We start from the raw sequence: 25,210 nt of genomic DNA on the forward strand, positions 1-25,210 counted from the left end.
TCAGCCTTGCTGGGTAGTTCATTCTTGGCTGCATTCTAAGCTCTTTTGCCTTCCCCGGTATATTGTATTCCAAGCCCTCTGAGCTTCCAGTGTAGTTGCTGCTAAGTCCTGTGTGATCCTGACTGCAGCTCCACGATATTTGAACTGTGTCCTTCTGCTGCTTGTAATATTTTCTCTTTGACTTGGGAGTTCTGGAACTTGGCTATAATATTCCTAGGGGTTGATTTTTTTGGGCTCTCTTTCTTGGGGGGATAGGTGGATTATCTCCATTTCTATTTTGCCCTCTGCTTCTAGAATATCAGGGCAATTTTCCTGTAGTCATTCTTTGAAAATGATGTCAAGGCTCTTTTCCTAATCATGACTTTCAGGTATTCCAATAATTTTTAAATTATCTTTCCTAAATCTGTTTTCCATATCAGTTGTTTTTTCAATGAGATATTTCACATTTTCTTCTAATTTTTCGTGTTTTTTGGTTTTGAAGTATTGATTCCTGATTTCTGGTAAATTCATCAATCTCCCTGAATTCTATTCTTTGTCTGAAGGATTTGTTCTCCTCAGAGAGTTTTCTTATCTTTTTCCATCTGGCCAATTTTGCTTTTTAAGGCATTCTTCTCCTCAATAACTTTTTGAACTCTTTTATCCATTTGGCCTAAGCTGATTTTTAGCATGCTATTTTCTTCAGCCTTTTTTTGGATTTCCTTGACTAGGCTGCTGACTTCATTTTCATGTTTTTCCCGCATCTCTCCTTTCTTTGCCCAGTTTTTCTTCTAACTCCCTCATTTGATTTTCAAAGTCTTTTTTGAGCTCTGTCATAGTCTGAGCCCAATTTCTGTTTTTCTTGGAGTTTTTAGATGCAGGAGCTTGTGCTTCCTCATCTTCAGACTGAGTATTTTGATCCTTCTTGGGCTCATTTGCAAAATATTTCTCAATGGCCTTCCTCTTATTTATCTGCTTGCTCATTTTCCCAGCCTGGGCCTGGTTTTGGGGTGTTTCCTGAGCTTTTGGGACACTCCCACAAGGATCTCAGTGTGTTGGGCTCTGTCCTCCCTCCTGGTCTGTGAATGACCATATGTGCCCCCCTCTGCCACGGGGCTGAGGTGGAGGCCCTACTCTTCTATGGGGGGGCCTAGACTGCGATTAGGTTCTGAATGTGGTCAGAGTCCTGTTCCAGGGGCAGAGGACAAAGCTCTGCAGTCTCTCTTCACTCCCCTCCCTCAGCTCAATGGGCTCATGCCCTGGGGGCTCCTGCTTACCAGCTCTGCCTGCTTCTGTTTCCTGGATCTGGGCTGAGGTGGCCAAGCTGCTTGCTGTGTGCCCTGAGGGCTGGGCTCCAACATGCTGGCTCTGGCAGAGGTCCCCTGCTGTTCCCCCACTTTGTGCCCGGTATTCCCTGGGGTGTAGCTCCAGAGACTCCCCTGCTGCTGTGAGCTGGGGCTCCCAGGGCCCTGGGGCTGCCTCCCAGAGGCTGAAGTTCTTTTGCTCTGGTGGGCCACCCCTCTGGCAGGCCGCCCCTCCGACCCCAGGGAGCAGAGCCTTTCTGCTCTTTTCCAGGTTTACCTTGAGTAGGAGAACTGCCGCACTGGGTCCTTCTGTGGGTTCTGTCTCTCTAAAGGTTAGTTGGAGTCCTTAGTTTATAAGTTTTATCAGAGAGCTCCTGAGACTGGATCCTTTCTTGTCGCCATCTTGGCTCCGCCCCCCTTAAACCTTTCTTAAGGTACCATAAGTTCAAGGTAGTTCAAAATGTTGAACCATATAGTTCAGAGTTGATTGGAGATAAACATTAAGGAGTCATCCTTATAAGATGTTATCTGAAGTCAAAGAAAAGTATTTAGAGATTAGGAGAAGAAAACAGAACACACAGGCTTAAGGAATGCCCACATTGGTAAGCTTAATGAAGAAAATCAGAGATGGAAATCAACTGAGATAAGTGAGAGATTTAGCAAAAGAATTTTTTTTAAAAACATCATGAAAACAAAAGGAGAGAATATTCTGGAGAAAAGTCAGAATTTTTAAATGCTAAAAAAAATCAAGGATATTAAAGAATTAGAAGAAACTCCAATTTAACTTAATTTAAACTCTAAACTCTTTTTCATTTGAGAGAGACCATTAAAGTGCTGTTAGTGACCATATTCAAACACTTTGAATAGGATGGCTGTTCTGGAAACCAGGTTTGCTTGATCTTAGCATTTCTTTTTTTCCCCCCCTTTTTTTTTCAAATTTAAGGCAGTGGGGTTTAAGTGATTTGCTCAAGGTCACACAGCTAGGCAATTATTGAGTCTGAGATCAGATTTGAACTTAGGTCCTCCTGACTCCAGGGTCTCTATCCACTGCACCACCTGGCTGGCCTAATCTTAGCATTTCTGTAAATTGCTGGAAAGAGCCAGCAGAGGAAGAAAGATTGAAGATGCCATAAAGAACATATTTGATGGAGCAAGGTACCAAAGGATGTTGGAAATGGAAATCTAGGGTGTTTTACAGCAGTTAACTCTGACAAGGAGAATGGTGTTCTCTGCAGCTACAGGAAAGGAGATGCTGTAACACAAGTGTTAGTCTACTACCATGGGATAAAAGACTTTATTGGAAAAGAGTCAGATGAGGGAAGGAAATTAAGCCAAGCAGAAACAGCATAAGGTTAGGGGAAAGGTGGCTATTAATGGGGGAAAAAATTAGTTGTACTACAATCAAGCTCTTAAAGAATGAATGAGGATTTGAAATAAAGTCAGAAAGGTTGGCTTGGGAGACTAGCGTTTGAGAAACTGGACATCATACTGAGAGCAAAGATTCAGATTTTGAAAAAAGTGGACAAGTATGATCTGGGAAAAAATGTGTATTGAACCTATTAGAGATTGAGCAGTTTCAAGTGATGGTGTGATCTAACTTTAGTAAAGATGGGCATCATCTTTTGAGTTGTGAAGATTAAGAAATTTTAAGAGTCCAAGGAATCAGTAATGGTCATCTGCATGAATATTATTTTCTAGGATCATAACAGGAGAAAGTAGTAAGCCAGTTCTGAAGTCATTAATGAAATTGAGTGTCCTAGAGGTCAGTAGATTGGGTGATAAGGATATGGAGAAAGTTATCAGGAAAAGTGAGATGATCAGGGTTAGATAATAGTGGTAGAACAAAGGTTTTCAAAAAGGAAATATGCTAACACCTATTAGACTTGAAATTATTTGAATGAAGCAGTGGCCAATGTGAGAAATAATGAGGAAATTGTTTTCAGTATAAGGAGGTAGGAATATTGATTACTTCTTTGGAATGCTGATGACTTTCTGTGAAAACTGTGGACAAAACATAAATGATTGGGGGACTTGGGAGAGGTGAGATTGAAATGAATCAAACTTAATTCTCAAGGGAAAGAAATTAGCCACCAAATTAGTAAGAATTTAGGTAAAGGAATTCAGGGAATCCAGAATTAAGCTGAAGTGCTAGGGAAAACAATATGTAAAAGAGTGTGAACCAAACCCACAGTTTTAGGTGGTAGTTTCCAGCAGTTTTATTGAAATTGGAATAAGATTGTAACTTTGGCTTCAAGATAGAGGAGAAAAGTGAAAGATAAACTGGTTCCCAAGTGAAAACCTTCCTTCCATGATGGGGTGTCCCTTGGGTGACGATAACTTTATATATAATCAGAATTATGGCTTCATATGCCATGAGGGGGACTCAGTGATTCCAGTGACTTAGAAAATCCTCAAAATGGTTTTGTCTTATGTTTGCAAAACTGTCAAGTGACAATTTCTTAGTAATGTAGTTTTCTGAGTTTGAGATTATTTTGTTTTGGACTTAATGCAAGTGTAAAATTAACTTAATATTTAATGATTTCTTTCTCATGTTGAATTCAGAAATTTATTTACACAGGTAAGTAAGGTTAAGGTAGTATATATTCAGTATGAAAAAATTTCTATTCATAGCCCTGAGTTTACATTTAATATTATAAACAATCAATTTATTCAAAATTAAACTATTTTCATGCCCATTTTCCCCTTAGGAAGGAAGGGGGAAGGGGGGGAATCATCTAACAAATCTTATCAGTCCTCCCTCAGAAGGGCTTTATCTGTTGTTTTCTTCCCATTTCTTTTTTTTTTAACTATCTATACTAGGCTGTCATCACTTCAGATATGAACACTCACATATGATCTCCAATCTGTCCTAAGAATTACTAGCATATTCTTTAAATACTGTTCTTATCATATTATCTGAACTAAGAGTACTATTTAACTGGTTTTAAAATGCTTACAGATTGTTTTTTATATTTAACAATTTTTGAGTATATGTGTCAAAGCAGTAAAAAAAAGTTTACTTTATTGAAGTTTTTAAGCATTGAGTAAAATGTTTCATTTTACTTTACTGACTTTTAGCACCTGTGTCTCCAGATAGTGGTTATTCATCAGCCCATGCAGAAGCAACCTATGAAGAAGATTGGGAAGTATTTGACCCGTAAGTGTAAATGATTTTACTGAAGCTCCTATTGAGTCAGTTGTCTTTCAGCTTGTATTCTTTCTTAGATGTAATATACTATGTTTCAATTAAGTATAAATTTTATTTAGCAGTTTAAAAATGGAGCTAAATAGAAAGTTAATGTAATTCTTATAAACTTTTTTCTTGTAGCTATTATTTTATCAAGCATGTTCCCCCATTGACAGAGGAACAACTAAATAGGAAGCCAGCTCTTCCTTTGAAAACAAGAAGTACACCAGAATTTTCCCTAGTCCTAGACTTGGTGAGTATATATAAATATATATATAAAGGAAGAATGAAAGGGACATTATTTGGTATTCTTAAAGTGAAAATGCTTCCCCAAATAAGGAATATATATATTATATTTGTATAAAATATATTATCAACATACTAAAAAAATTTTATGTAAATGTGCTATATAATGCAACAGTCTTGACTTTTTGAAATTCAGATATTTATTTCTTGTTCTCTAGTCAGTGCTTAACACTATGCCTGGACCCCAGTTTTTTTTTTCCCCTCCACCCAAATTTTTAAGTTCTTTCTTTTCATCATAACAATTTTTAGATGTCTGATTTCCTCTTCTTTGGGGTGGATCGTTTTTTTCTTGCAAGAATCATATAGAATCTATCTTAATAAAGCTCATTATGTAAGATTATACCTCTCTCACTATATTTATTTTTTAAGTAGTGTTGAATGCCAGGAAACTTGTGTTAGCAAGAGTTTAATAATAGAGGCCCAGAATATGATCCCATTGCCCTAATACTTCATATGTTCTCTTGATATGAATAAAAAGTAATTTGTTTTTTATAGGAAGATAGATTTTTAAAAGCTTACAAATATATAGTCTAAACACACTGGTTTCTCTATGGGAAACAAATCAGAACAACAGTAATAACACCAGTCTATTGGGAAGCATGTCTGATGCCATGCATAATACAATAGACATATCTTAACCCTTGTGCATGCTTCATACTAAAGAAAAGGATTTTTCTTATTTTTTTAAAGTGATAATTTAGATTTCAAATAGTTTTGTTCTTATTTCCTTTTGCCACATCCCAGGCTAAAATATCTTGCAAAAGGCATCCAAATGGATTAAGGTTTTGAAGATAACTTATTTAGACAATTGTGTTAAAGGAAAGGGATTGAGTGAGAAGGTCCTATGGCTGGAAAAATTAATGTATACAAGGAAGAATTATTTTGTTGGAATGTTGAGGATAATTGGGAAGGTAGAAATAATAGGTATAACAGAGAAGGTGTGGAGTGTTTTTTTAAATTACATGAATAGATCAAGACTCCTTGGAAGGTAGAAGCTGTAAGGTTGATTTGGTGAGGATTTATTTGATCATAACAGCTGTGTTTTGAGCTATATTATTTAGGTGGTAGGGAGAAGACTAGCTTATTGAGATACTTGTGCTTGGTAATTTACCAATTTTGTAGAAGATGATAAAAGAACAATGGATATTCAGCTATGTTGTGCCTGAAGAAGCAACACAATTGTGTCATGATTTGATTGTAGGAAAAGTTATGAGCCTAAGCAAATACCCTGACATTTGACTTCATAGAATTAATTTTAAATTAACAGGGATATAACAGCCAACCTAGAATGTAATCAAAAAGATAACCTTAGTGTTAGAATTCAATTGGTCCTAAGTCATTAAAGATTTTTCTGTATGATTATTGTCTCTATTTTTTAAAAAATAGGCTTATAACATCTTATTAGATGAGAAAACAATCTTTCATCAGAGTTGAACTAAAAAAAGATAATTTTCATATCATAAAAGGGGGGGGGCTAGGTGGTGCAGTGGATAGAACACTGGCCCTGGAGTCAGGAGTACCTGAGTTCAAATGTGGCCTCAGACACTTAATAATTACCTAGCTGTGTGGCCTTGGGCAAGCCACTTAACCCATTTGCCTTGCAAAAACCTTTAAAAAAAAAACAATGGATCCTAACCCTCCTTTTTTCTTCTCAGTGAATAGAAAGGGATTCTTATGAGTCAAGCCTTAACTATACCTAGCCATGGAATTTTTTTTAGAATTGGAAGAGATTTTTGAAACATTTAGTAAAATGACTTGCACTCTTCTTCCCTACTGTTATAAAGATGGGTAAAAATGATACCCAAAAAATAATTTGCATAGCTAAAAATACTTAGTGGCAGAGTCAGGATTAGAACTCAGGTCTCGAAACTTTTAGTTCATTGTTCTTAACCCTCCGAGTCTGAATTTATCTTAGGTTTGCTCAGATATAGGGACTTTCTACAACACACACACACACACACACACACACACACACACACACACTCTTGCTTGTTGGGAAAAAGTGTTCTTTTATGTAAGATTTTGCAATAGGAATCTTGAAACAGCATTATTTAGAGACTTCAGACATGAATTTCTGGATAGCATATCCTACCTAATAGCCTCTAAATCCTACAACCAGGGATTATAAAATAAATCATTAGAAATTATAAATAAATAAAATATAAACAACTTATGAATGAGTGCCTTAATAAATGTTATTTTGAGATAAAGATGTAGAGCATAGATTTTTAAAAATTCATTTAAGGTTTTCTTTAATTTAATCAATGTATATTTTTTTTTTAGGATGAAACACTAGTGCACTGTAGTCTAAATGAACTAGAAGATGCTGCACTTACTTTTCCAGTCCTTTTCCAAGATGTCATTTATCAGGTAATTAGAAAAATATTTATAAATTACTTTATTTTGACCTTGTAGACAACATACTGAACCAAGAAATCTATAATTCTTTGTAAGAGAGATGTATGTTGATCTGTATTCAATCATGTGTAATGACTTGGATTTTATAAGAATTTAAAAAGAATTCACTAATAAAATAATACTGCTAAATAGTAAAACAAAATCATTAATTTGAGGAAAAAAATGCTAACATTCTTTTTTTACCAGTGTCTTATGCTTAGTTTTATAATCTTGTTTGCCAGCAGGTGGAGGCAGGAGCACTGAAATTATAAATCCCCTCAGAGATAATTATCAGGTTAATGTTTTGTTATTTCCTCTAAATATTAAAAAACCCTCAATTTTTGTTGGTCACTATCTTTATACTGCTGTGATGTAGTTTTTAGAATCTGCGATGATCTAAATTAGCTATTTTAATTACAGAATTAAATATTTTATAGTCAGTAGATTTGCCTAAGGTTTTGCAAATAGGGACACATACCTTATCTGTATTATTGATTGAGATCAGTGATGGTGTGGGAAAATAATTGTTTATGTTTGGTTTTGAAGTTCAAATTAAATTTATATACATTTTGAAAACTATAAAGCACCATAAGTGATAATAGTAAAATGGGTTAGTTATCCCTAAGTATACTCTAATTAACGTTTTAGAGAAGGGTAAAGAGATCCTAGGTGCAGTAAATAGTGGGGGGTGGCGGGGGGCTGTCTAGAGTTTTAAAAATCTGAGGGGTAAAAAGCTTTAGATATGACACATAATACATGGTCAGTAGTAGTTGGTTTATTGGTTGTTTACTCAGCCACAGGTGATCTTTTGTTAGTTGAATTAAGTAGACTTCAGACTAGAAATTGCTGAACTTGAATGTGGAGTGATCTCAGGATCTATTTTAGTTTCAAGTGCTACTTTATTTGAACTTCATATTAGAATAGCTAAGTGCTGTGGGAATTTTTTTTTATTTGAATTGTCTACTACTGCAGTATTTGGAAATGAGGAAGATATAAAAGCTATGATTGTAAAAATAACTGAGTCCTTTGAAGTTTTTTTGTTTTTGTTTAACTGGCTCTGGAACAATGAAACATGTTTTAAGTTCACAAATAGATAAGCTAATTATGAAGTAGTTGGTATTAGTTTTGATTAGTATTCTAGAAAAGAAAGTTGACTATCAAAGGAGTGGCTTAATTTTCTCTTTTTGTGATTGACTTAGGGTTTTTTAGGTTGTAGAAAAATAGTCTTGATTTGAAAAACTTGAGTTAATGTTGCTTTCCAATGTATCTTGAACTTCCAGATTATTTTCATTTTTGGTCTTTGTGTTTTTTAGTGTTGAAATAGTGAATGTGAAAAGTAGAGGAACTCCCCCACACACATACCAGTTTCTTTTCCATGTTCACACATCTGAATTGAATTCTCATCTCCTTCTTAACATTTTTGTTTAACTTTCTTTTCCCTCCTCTCCACCTTGTTTAAAGTTCATTTATTGTGAATATAGATGTTGTATCATATTTTGCCCATGATTCTTGAAGTATGTTTAAGTAATAATGGGGGGGATCTCAAAATTACTTTTCTTGTCTCAGTGTAACCATCAGTATGTTTGGGTTTTTAGACATTCTTAAAGAGATTTTCCTTCTGAATTGAGTGTATAAGGAACTTTCAAACTTGAAAAAATAAACAGGAGCAATGAGTTAAGAGATTTGCTAGCCTTTGAATGTCAATTACTTTATGGGTAGAGTTCCCCTTTGGAAATATTTTGAGGATGTTCATGGTGACAGTTCTGCACCTTCTTGATTTTTTTTTAATAGTTTTGACATAGTCATGCTGTTTTTCAGTTACCAGTTTGGAGAAATCTTTGGGCTAGGGTTTCCCACAATTTTCAGACCAGCAAGCTCCCTTTAAACAGGGAATGATGTCTTTTAAACTTTCAGTGGTGTTGTCTCCATCTGCTGGCAAAGAAGAAATATACACAAGGGTCTGGGATGATCTAAGAGAATTTGGAGAAACCACATTATTAGGTAAGCTATAACTTATTTTTAAGTATGGCCCATTAAAAATAAGCAATGTGGAAATTTGTTAAAATTTTATATTCAAAGGATACTTCTTTGTATATAAATCAGAAGCTTGTTTGAAATTAAAAATAAAATTTTATTGAAATATAACTAAATTCTGAATCTGAATTAGATTTTTAAAGTTATTCTAGTATTGTAGATAAAGTACTATTTGAAATTAGTTTCCCTTTTTCTTGTTCTGTTTATTATATTCAAAGTCTACATATTAGCTTGTTGTATTTAACTTTATCTGCATACTTTTTTTCCTTCTCTTTTTCTCCAAAAGAGGTTTTTATAAAAAAAATCATTATTCTTTTTCTATGTTTATGGGCATTATTACAATAAGTTCACATACTTTTGGAATAAAAAGAAGTGAAGTGAACATTTTCCTCAAATCTTTTATTCAGAAATAGAGACTGCAATAGTTCCTCAGCCATCCTGCTGATGGACTCCATTAGTCTTTCATAGCTAGTTCACAGCCGTTTCTCCTAAGTAGAATCTGAAGTGGCTAATAACATTTAAAAGTTATCCTGCCCCATGGCCTTGCCTTTTCTGGTAGATGAGTAGGAGTATGTTTCAGGGTGTTATTTTTAAACTAGAAATGAGTAACAGGTAGTATTTAGAACAAATATCAGCCCAATGAAGTCTTAAATCTTTAACTTTGAACAGTCCTCATTTCTACCTTCCATCTCAGCAAGAGATCTGTGTGGCCATAGACCGTTCTGTGGGCCAGCTCAACTCTAATCAGATGTGTAGAATTATTATTAGCATGTATGTAATACAAATCACTCAGAATTAAACCTTTTTCTTATTTTTTTTTTTAGTCAGGATGTGGAGCACATCAAGGGAATAATACATACAGTTTTGTTTGGGTGGGTCTTCATGTTTTTTCTTAAATTCAGGATTTTTTGTTTTCAGAAAGCAAATTATCTGATTAATAATTGGAAGAAGTGCTTGTTCATAATTGTATAATGCATTCAGTATCTGGAAAAACGGAAAAATGCATGTTCAGTTCCAAAGCACATATTTATATTAGCTTATATTGGCACATTGACAGGAAATCCATCTCGTGGTGTTACTCAGTTAAGAGGTCTCCACTGTATTTAGTTTCTGTTCCTGCAGATCCACCAATTCAAGACTCTAGGTCATCTCACTCCCTCTTCCATCCAGAAGATGACTTCTATCCACAAGCAGAATTGATTGAATATAAAGACAGATTTTTCAATCAGCTTTTGAGCTGAACCACCTCCTCAATGACCTTCCTCTCTCTCTATCAAGAACTGGAGCTCTGTTTTTTGAAGATGTAATACAGCTACTTAGTCCAATCATGTGGCTCATTGAAGACAAAAAGAAGATGCCTCACATGTTCTACCACAATGCAACCAAAGCTAACTGTGTTGTTGTCCATCTTCTCATTCTGTAAAGTGTGGCAGGGGCATCAGAGAGTTTGAGCACTGTTCTCCAATGAGACTTTAGCCCAATGGCTTTCTGAAGAACAGTAAAATCAACAAACTTTGGGTCAGCTGTCCAGAAATCAGATTGTGGTAAGCACATTCAAGGAGAGATAGGATCCAATAGGGAGCTACTTGCTAAGAGGAAACTTGTTCTTGAACTCATCTGTTTTGTCAGAAGAAATTACTTTGGGATTAAAGTTGGGGTGGGGTGGGGGGGCACACTCAACAAAGATTCAATTTCTTGTCCTTTACTTGATGTAGCAATTTCCTGTTTATCATCTTAACAATTTGGGATAATTTTGATGACAGCACAGTAGTTAAGAATGAATGTCCTTTGCTGCTTCTCTGTAGTCAACTCCTCTTAGGGTTGATTGGTTTTGTTTTTGCTTCAAGAGAATGTACGATAGTCCAAAGATACCATAGATTGGGAGTTGTGATAACAAGCATTTTCTGCCTCTGTTGAATTCTGTAATTAATTATTAAGTGAATTTTGACCAATTAGCATTTTGTTGCATTTTTTAAATTGAGATATTAAGGTATAAAATTTAATTGTTGACTTAAATTCATTTTGTAAACTTCAGGTCACAAAAATTACACTTCAAGCCATGAAAAATGAAATAAAGAAAAAATGAATTTTTCAGTGGAACAAACATCTTATATAGTTAATTATAAATAAATTTTAGGGAAAATAAATTTTCCCTATGTTTACTAATAACTATTGGTGTTGGAATTGTTGTTTCATCTGGATTTATTAACTTTCATAATTATTTATTAGCATGAATTACCCAGTCTGCTTCTCAGATAAAAAATCCAATGATAGGCTTTTTGCCTTGAAAAAAAGTTTTTTTGGTAGATGATCTATCCTTTTCAATAATAATAATGATAGGGCGGCTAGGTGGCGTAGTGGATAAAGCACCAGCCTTGGAGTCAGGAGTACCTGGGTTCAAATCGGGTCTCAGACACTTAATAATTAACTAGCCATGTGGCCTTGGGCAAGCCACTTAACCCCGTTTGCATTGCCAAAAAAACCTAAAAAATAATGATGATGATGATGATGATGATGATAATCTTTTAAATTTGTGATACCTAGAGTACTACCAAATTTAAATAGAAAAAAAGGACTGTAATTTGCATAGTTTGGAATCTTAGTGGTAAAGTATTAAAAGGAACATGTTTTCTTAGTTTTGTTAAAGTAATTTTTTTTAGTCTATTCAAAATTATTTGTTTACATATGAAACTTCAATTTAACATTTAAAAGCACAAAAAATCATTTATAAATTTATTCAGACTTTGAATTTTTTCAGTTTATTCATATATATGTATATATGTGTGTGTGTGTCTGTGTGTGTGTGTGTGTGTGTGTGTGTGTGTGTGTGTGTGTGTATCCTAGATTCAGATTCTATTCAGAGTCAAATTCTTCTTCCGTGACAGCAACATCCCCACAGTCCCACCCACTTTGATCCCTCCAATCAACTATCATTTTAAAATTTCTGAATGGTCTTCTGTGACAAAGGCTAACCTTTGTAGGTTTGACCGACATTTCTGTGCTTCAAGAAAAATTATACCTACTTTAACTTTAAAGTTATTGAAGAACCAGCTCATCAGTGTAGTAGTCTTAGGTTATCTTTTTGTGTTTGGGGCCATTTACTTCAGCTCTATGGAATTCTCCTTCCATCCCACCTGAGAGTTAACTTCTGGTGTTTGAGGTGACTTAAATACCAGTGCTTATTTAATTGAATACATAGGATTTGTCATATTATACCAGTACTATTTCAGTATCCTACTCAAGATCAGTCATCATGCATGTTTTCACCTAGCTAAATGTGTATGCTCTTCTCCTGTTAAAATCAAATATCCCTGCTCTCTTGTCCTTCATTCCTTCCAATAGTTGTTAGTTTTATTTCTTTTTTGGGGGGGGTAGTTGAATCTTTTATTAAAACTATTTTAAACATTTTTTTCTGTAGTATTAGGCACATCAATGGGCTTGATGACTCCATTTGAATTACTTTGCCATGAAAAAATGGTTTGCTTAAATTTCTTAACAGTTTTTCTGTGACATAAATTGTTCTTTGAGCTAATTTTTTAGCAAATATTGTCAGCCTTGCAGCTTGAAATCCATCCATCGTCAGGGAGACTGATGAATTTGAGTTTAAAGTCAGCACAATAGACCTCAACCTATTCTTATTAAAATCTATAAAAACCAGGTTTAATGAGTATCATTTTAGTAGTGACTTCTATATGACAGTGTTACATATCTCAGTTTCCAGCTTATGACTAATACTTCCTTGCTGATATAAACAAAACAAATGATATTGAAGCAGAAGTCCTATCTAACAGGCACCTTTACGTATTCCTGTCCATTTAGCAGTCAAAATTAATGAAAATGTCATTGGTTTTAAAAAAAATGTACAATAACTGTTTCTTAATAGTGTTAGCTGTTAATAAAACGTGACATGTTTTTCCACATGTGTTGGCTTTTATTGGGGAGGGAATAAAAACATTTTGAAGGAAATAGTTTCTTTGGGAATTGATGGGCTTTTAAGCTGGGACTGTAATTGAATCTCCACCTAAGACATGACCTCAGCTCCATTTGGAAAATAATACCAGTAAAAAAGAGTCAGATAAGAGGAAAGAGGAACTATTAGCTGAGACTCAGGATAAAACCTAAGTAGAGATTAGTACTCTAGGGGTATGAGACATTTAGAAAGGTATGTACTAATAAATGTACAACAGATCCTTATGAGAATAAGAGTTGAATAAATGATTAAAATCTCAAACATTGTCTGACAAATCTAGGTAGGCCTTCCCCTTCCAAATTCCGCCCTTGACCTGTTCTCATCCAATGATGACCAATAATATTTACTTTATGTCTGTATCTTTCTGTTGCTGTCACCAGGTCCCTGCTCATGCTTAAACCCCTGCTGTTTCAAGCCTCCATTTATTCTTGTAATCTTCCTGATTTCTCTCCTATTCTTGGTTAAAATTCTTTGATCTCACCCAGCAGCCCAACTTTTCCTTTTCTTTTGGCTCTTCCTTTACACATAATCTGTTCATCTACTTCAAACCTATATCTTGTACCAAATCAAGAGAGGCACCTCACATGAAGTGGTAAACCAACATCTTAACCAAAATCTACCTCTTTTCATAAGAAGCATTCCTTAACTATTTTTCCTCCCACAAATGAAAGACTAAACTAAAAAGAAATCTTATATGTTTTGAAAAATGTGTCATTTAAAGTTGGCTCTATTCTGATAGTCAAAATAAAGAGAATATGTGATAAGCATTTGTACCTCTTTCCAAAGTGGTTTGCAAAAAAATTAGCTTTATTTTTTTTAAGAATTTGAAAAGTCATGACTTGAGTCATGCAAATGTCAACTCCTCAATAATAGTTTGATGTTTTTAAACAATGCCTGACCCAGTAGGCACTTAAAATAAAGCTTTGTTGATTAATTACCTGGACACTAAACAAAGATTTCTCTTTTAAAGAGGTATAGTAGCTACAATGAAGCTATGATAGGTGATCATATCTAAGGTTTAAAAAAAGAGAAAGATTAAAAATACTATTATAGAATTGAGTGATCATTGTGTAAAATAGATTATCTACATTCCATTTAAGAAATTTTTCTAGCAAATTCTGTCTAATTTCTAAGCTTAATGCTGGGTGTTGTATAAAAATCATAAGAGTAGTTGTATATGCAGTTAGTTCATCATCTACTGCCAGCATGGTACAGGCAAAAAAAACACTTGGAAAAATATGTTGATCCAAATATGCTTATCCTCAGTGATAGTACAGGGAAGCTTTTGTAGGTCCTTGTTTTATTACTGTCAGAAAGAATGTAATTGGGAATGTAAGTTCGAAGTATTGGCTACATGAACTATGTGTTACCAGGGATCTATTTTGTAAGAAATTAGACCCTTAGTTCATCATGAAATGATTTTGTTAGAATCTGTAATGGGGGGGACAAAAGGCAAAGCAAATGCTTTTTAACCATCCTTCTCCCTATTATTAAAAAGTATACTCTGGAATTAATGATTTTAGGTAGAGAACATGCCCTTTTGGAGGTTTAGCAAAATGCTTGGCATGATTGTAAAGCATTTAATAAATACTAGTTGACTGAATTGGCTGACTAGAGGAGTGCTGTAATTCTTAGAGCAGATTGAACAGTGGTTTGAATTGCTAAAATTCTAGTAAAAGATTACTCTGATCAAATGGTTTATTTCCTGTATTTTGGATGATACTTTTTTCTTCCTAAAGTAGATATTTAGACTGAAAACAGGTAATATGCTTCCTTATGTCCATCCTTCTGAAGTAATAAATAGGGGGTGAGTCAGGATGCCTTAATGGTGATAAGGCATGATCAGCCCACAACCTGGCTTGTTGATACACAATAAAGAATGCTATGTGACATTATTAAGATGAATATGTTCTTAGACTAGGGAGTGAATATATAAGCCTTAAATATAGAAGTGTGAGTGTGTGTGTGGGGGGGTATATAGATGGAGGTAAAATACTCTTAAATCTGCTCTCTAGATTGTGTGAAAAAAGTAGTGAGCTGATTTTTATGACCAGCAGTGTACTAATATTTGTTTCTTAGAATCTATACACACATGGAAGTAGATGTGGAATAGGATTAAGCTTGTTGACCTTGGAAACTTTAACCAGCTTTCCCTTTTGTACATTGGACAGTAATGTGGGAGAAAAATGAGGTCACAAGCATAAGGCTAAGTGACAAAATATTTGGATCTTTGTAGTTAGGTGATTGAAGGGCAGAGGGGAAAGATGATTAGTAATAGGAAAAGAACATAAATGAAAGCCTGATGATACATCATATTTGACTGATTAGAAAGGATTTATATTCAAAGTAAGAATAGTAACAATCTGTGATAATTACTGGGTCAGAGGAATAGTTGTACTAATGGAGCTTTCTACTCGTTTAATTCAGCAGATTTCTGTACTATATCACTGTAATTTTAGAACATCTGATTCAGCTTTCCAGTTAACCTCAAAGCCTTTGTCATCACTGTTGCTCAATGTTTGGTGCTGTACCTACTTTTAAGATTTACTAGATAAAATATTTTGTGTAATTATAACGCACAAATAATTAGTTGTTCCAAGAACTCACCTCAGCTTTGGAATTCCATTTCATTTACTGACCACCTATCCTATAGAATGTTTGTAGTTATGTGAATGCCAAGGTGATAAGAGACTCAAGTTTCTAATCATTGGAAGATCCTTTCCACTGATTGATGATCCATCCCTTTTTGGAGGGGATGAAGAACGTCTTTCAGCTGTGAAAGAATTTATTACATATACTAAATTTGATAAATTGAGAAGTTTATGTTTTCAACATTTGTATTTTTATTGACTTTGTAGTTATCAGTTCTTATGTAACTCTGTAAGTGCTAAGTAAAGTATTTTGGGGGGGGGGGAATTAGTGTTACTAATAACTGACCTTTAGGATCTTACCTTTCCATAGCTAGGTTGCAAAGGTTCTCTTTTTTTACAACACTAGCACAGGAACCTCTGTATACCGCCTGTGTCATTGAGGTGACCCTAGGTGTTTAAAGACCAGTGGAGTATAAACTTAGTATGTCCAGTCTAGATGGATTTTGCAATAGAATGACCTTGGTAAATTCAAAGGACACATTACCAAGATGAATATAGAATGATGAATTTTTTTGGTCACAAGAACGCCCAAAAATCATTCTAAAGCGGTTACAATCTCTGCTGGTGGAGGAAATACCCTGAAATTATAGTGCTTGAAGGACTTTATCAGTGAATGGATAAAGTTTGAAGAAATTATATTATACCCCCTCATAAAGCCACGTTAGAAATAATATTTTAGGGAGGGGGAAAGCTTCCTTTAGTTCTGTAATCCTTGGATATATATTCATATAATCTACTTTTAATGTGAGCAAAGAAACAAAAAAGTTGTATTAAGGTACCCCATAAAACTGATCATTGCTTTGATTATATGTAATTGGTTTTCTTTTCTTGACCTGAAAATAACGTTAATATAGATGCCACTTCTGAATTATATTTTGGAAAAGTAACACTATAATTTCTGGAATATCTTTGGTCATTTAAACTCACCAATCTAGACATCCCTTCTTCAATTCAACTCAGGTGGAGACTTAGTAGCAAGTAATTGTCAAGAAGAAATACTGAATATTTATTGAGGAGGTCATTGCGACAGGTCAGCTAGAGGAAAGACTATCTTATAATTGGATGGATACTGCCTGGCTGGAAGATGGAGCTTATTGGTGGATCAAAATCTGAGGGAAAACTTCAATTCTTAGTTTAAATGTTTCATTAAATTATTTTCCAATTGAAATATTAGAGAGTATGAAATTATTTTTAAATCCAAAGTAAAATGATCACAGCTATTGTTACCCTGTCAAGAGTTACTTTGCTTACTTGATAATATATATATACATATTGTATTTGGTTACTTTCTAATATGTTTATATCAGTGTTTATTTCTGTTATGAAATTTTTGACTACTTGAACTGAGTTGTTTTCATTCTTTATGTAATCATCTACTTAAATTCTCTTTTGTGTTACTCTAGGTTTATGTGCGATTAAGACCATTCTTCAGGGAATTCCTGGAACGTATGTCTCAAATTTATGAGGTAAAAATATTTAAATCGATTACAGTTTTGTTTTATTTTATTCAATATAATATCCATATTTAGATCATGTATAATGATTACTTCTTTTCCCCTGAATTTGTAGATCATTCTTTTTACTGCTTCTAAGAAGGTGTATGCAGACAAGTTACTGAACATACTAGACCCTAAAAAGCAGCTGGTCAGGTAAATTTAATTTAAAAAATAGTGGAAATTTGTCACACTGATCTATGAAATTATTATTAAAGTTTGATTCTATTTTATTTTTACAGGCCACTTAAAGTTGGCTACATATATATAGATTTGTATTTGTGAAATGACTGAAAATAATTTACTTAATTCCTCAAAGTCTTTAAGCAACTCTGATAATATAATAACCCTAGACAGACTCTCTTTACAGGTTACAAAATGTGTATATTTACTGTGACATCTGTATTCCATTTCTTCGGGAGAGGGCAGTTGGGGAGTAAGAAAGAATTTTTTCATTGTGTGCATGTTTTGTTTTTATTATATGTCTGAGATATTGTGATTGCATGCTATCATCTTTTATACTTGAATAAAATTAAGCTGACTTTGGCAGAAAAGATTATCTTTTTACCTTTTCAGAATTAAAATTTATTCTTTAATGAGAAATATTAAGTGAATAGCAATTATAAATTTCATTTATTTTGATTCAATGATACCAGAATGTTTTTTATAAGTCACTGTGCTTAGGTCCTTGGTGGGAGTATTGGCATGATTTAGAAATAGTTTTAAAATTAAATTCTATTTTTTTAAAAAGTTAGTTATACTATAGGATATCTATTTCTATAAGTATTAATACTTAAAAGTTTCTTAGTGTGAGAATCACATGCTCAATAATAAAATCTTTAGCCATTAAAAGACATTATTAGCAAGTTACATACACCCTTGAATATTTAGTATTAGCTTTTAGACAGGTAACTAACTGCTTTGTAATGTTGCCCACATTTAGGGATTGTTTTTTTCCAAATTAAAATCTTAATTTAATTTTTCTGAGGGGGATACTATGTAGTGTTGCTTTTTGCTTTGGGAATCAACAAAAAGAACTAGTTTTTATTAGTGGTTACAGTGTGGTACAGTGGTAAGAGCATTGACTCAGAAATAAGATCTAGATTCAGATCCTGCCTCTCTTATTTTTGTAACAACCATGGACAAGTTCATTTAACCTCCAGAGGTCTCAATTTCCTCCTCTGTGAAATGTGAGAGTGGTACTAAATGGCCAAACCTATGATCTTTGAACCTGTATATGTAGTTTCACTTGATTTAGAAACAGTTAAGCTTCACTTTATCTCTTTAACATGAAGTTGCAGGAGCAAAAATGGTTAAGAACATGCCCCTTTGGCATTTATTCACAAAAGTACATTGAAATTTAATAATTTTTGCTTTCCTTTGAAGGTAATATATCTTAGTGCACATGCATTTATAGCATTTTAGGAGCTCAATATCAAGCTGAATTAATCAACATTAACTTTTTTTTGGCAAGTAAATTAACTTTTAAAGCATGACCTTACCTTAAGAACTGATTTGCATAGATAGCTTTTAAAATCAGCATAAGTTTTTTTTTAATGGCCAATGAAATGATTTTAAATAATTCAGGTAATATTCTTGGCATTCAAGATCATTGCAAAAAGAGGGGATTTTTAAAGCATAATTTATATAGTAGCTTGCATATAAATAACGACTAGGATGCACTGTCTTCTGTCTTGTTTGAGGAAAATTATGAAAGGAGAAATACAGTAACATTTGCATGAATACACTATGCTTTTTTCCCCCAGGATGTCTTTCATATATATGTATGGGGGGGTTGATTGACTCATCTTTAGATGCAATCTAAAAATACCTTTCAATACCTTATTGATATATACACACATAATTGATAATAATTTTTAGCATTAATTTCATAAATTGCATTAGAATTTGACTTGCCTTGAAACAGTTGACTTTACCAACGTATAAATATTGTTGCAAATTTAAAGAAATACCAATTTATACCATATAAAGAAAAATATTTGTGAAGACCTAGAAGTTGATTTACCCTTTTATTCTGCAAAAGATTTTTCGCTGTTTCTTTAGTACCACCAGTAGTTAGATAGACTAAGTGTATTATGTAACAAATGTAGCTTTGTGCATCTTTTAAAGATCAGTCTTTGATGTTTGTCTTTCTAGTTTCTATATTAAGTTTTTAATCCTTTCCTATTTCCCCATTCCTGTCTGTCCCTAAATAAAGGAAAGAAAAATATATTTAATGACATGTGTTCTTGCTCTGTTTTTACCTAAAAGATTTAGATTTGAATTTTGTTCTACCTTTTGCTTTGTCATGACAATAGAAGTTGAATGCGCAATAGCAGTGAATATTTTCAGTTCAAGTTTGGGGGAAAATAACCTGCTGGGCTTTTGAGTCAATAAGCAAAAGAAACTAAGCATTTGAAGCATTCTCAGGGCACCTTTAAACAAAGGGCTTGGTTTTGACCTTCGATCTTTTTTTTTGACTGGCAGTTTCTATATAAAAAAGAAGAGACATGGAATATAGAATATGTCCCTTTACTCAGGTTGTAAGTTTTAAATATAAGTAGATCCTGGCTCCTGAAAGATTCTGTGATGGGATTAAGACACAAGGAAGCCAAATAGTATCTGTTGAGGCATAGAATGGAATACCTTAAGAAATTTTTTTAAAATTGAGTGATATCTTCATAGAACTATCTTTAGTATGTTAAAAGACTTTGAGAACTAGAGAAAAATATAACAAAAAATTTTGTTATGCTTATGGCATTTTCATTGTTAATTAGTCTCAGCATATTGGTTTTTAAAAAGGAGTTAATTTTAATACTTCAATCAGATACAAGAAAGCCAGATAGCATCTATTGAGGCATAGAATGTAATACCTTAAGTAATTTTTTAAATTGACAAATATCTCAAAGAAATATCATAGTATGTTAAAATACTTCGAGAACTAGAGAAAAATTATAACATAAAAATATATATAAATACAAAAATCTTTGTATATTTGTAATATTTTGTTATGCTTATGGCATTTTCATTGTTAATTATTATCAGCATATTGGTTTTTTAAAAGGAGTTAATTTTAATACTTCAGTCAAAATTCATCCTTTTGCTCTATCCCTATTTTTCAAGTAAACACACACACACACACACACACACACACACACACACACACACACGCTAAAATAAAGGGGAATTGGGCAGGAAAGTTGAAATGATGGAATGTTTTGGCCTCAATGCTTTTTCTTAAATTTTAAGGGAAACTTTAAAAAACAAACAAAACATTTTTTTAATGCCAACACAGAAACATTCCTTCTTATATTTTCTATTCTGGCATGTACAGGGATAGGGAGTATGTTCTACTGGTTAGATCAAAGGACTGGGAGCCAGGAGGATCCTGGGTTCCAATGCGGGGCTAACTACTGACTTACTCTGGGACCTTGGGCAAGTCACTTGACCTCCTTGTGCCTCAGTCATCCCAACTGGAAAATTGATTAAAAAAGCAGAACCTCGCTGACAACCAGATGCTGCATCTGAGCTGAGCTTTCCTGGGTAAATAAATTACAAAAACAATTTACCAAGTTTTTTTAATCCCTGTTTTTAATTTAACATTAAAAAATTTGGGGATAAACCCAAATTTTTAAAGGCATGGTAATATTTAGGTTTAAATAATTGCTTAGGATTTGATGGTTAAAAAGATGGCCCAAGGAAAAAGCCCATATTTATATGTCATTTCCTAATATGGGAAAGAGGAATTAAGGTTTTAAAAATGTATATTTGTATGTATGTATGTATGTATGTATTTTTCGATGAACTTTCTTAGATTTAATTCTCTGAAATATCTTGTTTAATTTTTTCTATATAGGCATCGACTTTTCCGTGAACATTGCGTCTGTGTACAAGGAAACTACATAAAAGATTTAAATATCCTTGGAAGAGATCTTTCAAAAACTATCATAATTGACAATTCACCACAAGCCTTTGCCTATCAGGTAGGTTAGAATTTGTTAGTCTGAGATTGGGGGAATTTATTGAAAGGACTTTTGAAAAATTACAAAAGAAAACAGTTTGTAGAAGAAAGGCATACATTTTATGAGTTGGAAATTCTTAATTTAGACCAGTGCAGAAGGGTTGTATTATTAAAAGACTCGATTGATATTTAGGACATGAAAAATTAGCTTTCAGGAAGACCTATTAAAAATTAGAAGATGAAAGAATTAAAGAAAGTAAATTTTATGCAGCAGCCAACATTTTGGCTGAATTGATCACCTTTAACATAAGTCTTTGAGGGGCAGCTAGGGTGGCACAGTGGATAAAGTATCGGCCCTGGAGTCAGGAGTACCCGAGTGCAAATCCAGCTTCAGACACCTAGCTGTGTGACCTTGGGCAAGCCACTTAACCCCATTGCCTTGCAAAAACCTAAAAAAAAATAAAATAAAATAAGTCTTTGAAATTATAAAAATGTTAACATTCTTCTGGACTGTTTACTTAATTTTGACATTTGGAAACATCTGCCTGTCTTAATTTTGTTAAAATTACTTGGATAGCTTTGAATTGAACCATTTAAATTGTGCATTTTGAAACTTCTGTCTACATGATACATAAATGTCTATGACATTCATATATGGGTGCGCATACATGGATACATATGTACATATAATTACATTCCCTGTCACTATTTATAACTCAGATGTTTAATTTATGGAATCTTAAATAAACTCCTAACTCCTAACCCAAGATTTTTAACAACTCACATTCTTTTCTTATAAAGTTCATAATACAGTAATTTAGAGTCTTAATATTACTTTTAAAAAAAACATTTTAGATGACTGAAAACTTAAATGCTTTTTTAATTATGAGGAACTTACAGCCTTCATTTTCTTCAACTAGCATTGAAATATTTATTTATTAAGACTCAGTTTAACATGAAAATAACTGCTTATGCCTTCATTATTTAGATAAATCTTTGGGCTACGATTTATATTTATTAGATAGTTTTGCATATAATTTACTTTATAATACATGTAATTATTTTCATATCATAATTTATATTAAATAAATTTATTTAGGTAAGATTCAGGAAGAAAGCATGATACAATAGCAAAAACACTGGCTATGGAGTCAGGACATGGATCATCCTTTTGTTAACATGGGACAAGTCACACCCTCCCTGAAGACTGTTTATTCACCAGTATCATGAATTAATTGGATTTATAAGGTTTCCAAAATACTTTCCAGTTCTATATCAATGATCTTATTATTTATGATCACCAGATTATAAATAATAGATTTGATTGAACCACACTTGTTTGAAGCATAAAATGTACAGAGTAGAAGCTGTACTGAAAATTAAATTAGGTATAAATATATAATTAATAGTTTGAGACATTTAATGCTGATTGACATGTATAAAAATTCATGTTCCCTTTTAAGGAGGGGTACTATGAATCTGTGTTTGAATAGTTCTTTACAAAATCTGGTCTGTTTTTCCATGTGAGACAATATATTAATATGACATGATAGATTTATTTTTATAATTTTAGCTTTCCAATGGAATTCCTATAGAGAGCTGGTTCATGGATAAAAATGACAATGAACTTTTAAAATTGATACCTTTTCTGGAGAAACTTGTAGAACTGGTAAGTATGTCCTATCATACATTTTTTTTTTCTCCTTTACTTAAAAATACTTGAATAGTATCTCAGGTTAACAAATACTACTTTCAAAGTTGCTGCTCAACGTTTTTTTGAAGCTAGCCATATGATTTACTATATTTACTATAAGGTGTTTAAGGGAAAGTCTTAAGAATCCTTTGCTGTTTTCAAACCTTGTGAATGATGAGAAATTTAGGCTTAATGATCTTTTAAATAAATTCTAGATTGATTTGTCATGTTAAATAAAACTTAGGTATCATTGTAGAGTTTTTGTAGAGTTTTGGCCATTCGGTAGAAAATTAAGTTTTAAAATCATAGGGAGGACAGCTTGGTGGTACAGTGGATAGAGCACCAGCCGTGGAGTCAGGAGGACCCAAGTTCAAATTCAGACTCAGACATTTAATAATTGCATAGCTCTGTGATCATGGGCAAGTCATTCAACCCCATTGCCTTAAATAAATAAAAAAAAAATTAAATCATATGGATTACTTTTTATTGCAAAATAGATCCTTACCGACATGAAGAAAAAACCATGCAATTATTAACATAAAAACTAAAATCATTGATGCTTTGTATTTGAGCATATTTATGAAATTGGGGTTTCTTCTGCTGAGATTTTACAGAATCATTCATTTGAAAACTTTACTGAAAAATAGAATTCCTTACTCCATGTACCTCAGGCACCTTTGGCATTTATAATTACTGATGTTGCTTTTATGAATGTTGGGGGCAAGGGCAACTCCAATAAGTGCTGCCTATAAGTAGCATAAATAATGAGAAGAGAGACTGTCGTTTTCATTTTACATATAAAATGGAAGTTAATGAAAAACTTATTTTCAAAAGCTTTATTACTTTTTAAATTCTCTGCCTTCTAAATGTAATTCCTTTTTGTTTTGCAGAATGAGGATGTTCGACCTCACATCAGAGACAGATTTCGCTTGCATGACTTACTACCCCCAGATTAAAACATGAAGATTTTTTTCAAATCACTGAAGGGGGAGAAAATGCAGGACCCTTTTGGACTAGAACAAAAACATTGCCATTACTGTTGAAATTTTTGCATTTTTGTACCCCGTCTTGCTTTTCTTATCTTTGGTGCCCAACAATAATCAAGGGTTACAGAAAGAGTTTTTATAGATCTATCTATCTATATATATATATATAGATATATATATATATCTATATATATATACATGTATGTGGGTGTGTATATATATATATGTGTGTGTGTATATATATATATATATATATATATACATAAAATCTCAGATTGAATACATACAGTAGGTAGGCTAGAACAGAAAAGTCTTTAGAACTAGTGCAACTCCAGTGAAATTTTTTTTATGTCCAGGACATCTGCAGTTTATAAAGAATTCTGTTTCTGCCACCAGCAGTTTGACCTGTAGAAACACAGGATTTTATGATAATAACAGAGATGAAAATGGACTTTTATTTTCTCTCTGTTTGGTGCTCTAAGTGGGTTTGTAGCCACTTTTCTGTTACTTTAAGATTCTCATTTCAACAGGAATGGCCAGTAAAAGTTGTTTTATTTTTCCTGTTAAGGTTTATAACCTTTTTACATTTTTGACCTGTATTAGAATAGAATTTCATTATGCATTCCTTTTAGTTGAGGCGCTTCATAGTTTTCTGGAAATAGCCAAATTTTAGTTTTTTATTATACAATTGAATGGCCGTTTTCCTGCTTTGTCTGCCTGCATACTGTATATTTGTTTAAAAATATTCTCTAGTTTTAGTCCATGTAAGTTTCATTTAGAAATACCTGCATTTATATTTTGTTTCCGTAATATTCTACTGTAGTTGAAATCTTTTCAAAAATCAAGAGACTGGTAGATAAGAATATATGAATGACTAATATTCAAAAGATTTAAACCATTGTGATGGCATGTATTCCAGATGACAAGATCTTGCAGTGGCACATAATGTGGCTGGATAAGTCATACCTCAGACTATGCTGTGCACACAAATCTTTGAGGAGAATGTTTGGTCAACTGTTGGGCTTGATGCAATTCGGTTACTGCTGCCTTTGGTTTTCTCCAGGAATGAAGTATTCTGCACAGTGGCTCAGTATTTTTCAGTTGTTTTTGCATGGGCTGGTAGTACCTCTGTTACACTATTGGTAACAATCAGTTCAAATCTGTGTAACAGTCTTGGTACATAACCAGAGCTCTGCTCACCACTGGTGCAGAGAATTCCCATGCTGCCAGTGCTGTGCATATACTAACATAG

General features: G+C 33.3%; 1 protein-coding gene across 3 annotated transcripts in view; it reads left to right on the forward strand.

The window, feature by feature from the left end:
* Positions 1-24,017, forward strand: part of CTDSPL2 (CTD small phosphatase like 2) — a 97,075-nt gene extending 73,058 nt beyond the window's left edge. For all 3 annotated transcript variants that reach the window (XM_074235290.1, XM_074235288.1, XM_074235289.1), the window contains 8 exons: positions 4,359-4,437; positions 4,609-4,720; positions 7,057-7,143; positions 17,229-17,291; positions 17,395-17,474; positions 21,175-21,301; positions 22,853-22,948; positions 23,863-24,017. In XM_074235290.1, coding sequence (XP_074091391.1) covers positions 4,359-4,437; positions 4,609-4,720; positions 7,057-7,143; positions 17,229-17,291; positions 17,395-17,474; positions 21,175-21,301; positions 22,853-22,948; positions 23,863-23,928 — 710 coding nt within the window. In that variant the 3' untranslated portion in view covers positions 23,929-24,017. The remainder of the gene's footprint in view (positions 1-4,358; positions 4,438-4,608; positions 4,721-7,056; positions 7,144-17,228; positions 17,292-17,394; positions 17,475-21,174; positions 21,302-22,852; positions 22,949-23,862) is intronic.
* The last annotated feature ends 1,193 nt before the right edge of the window (positions 24,018-25,210 follow it).

Source organism: Macrotis lagotis, chromosome 4, assembly GCF_037893015.1.
Source record: "Macrotis lagotis isolate mMagLag1 chromosome 4, bilby.v1.9.chrom.fasta, whole genome shotgun sequence".
Lineage (NCBI taxonomy): Eukaryota > Metazoa > Chordata > Mammalia > Peramelemorphia > Peramelidae > Macrotis > Macrotis lagotis.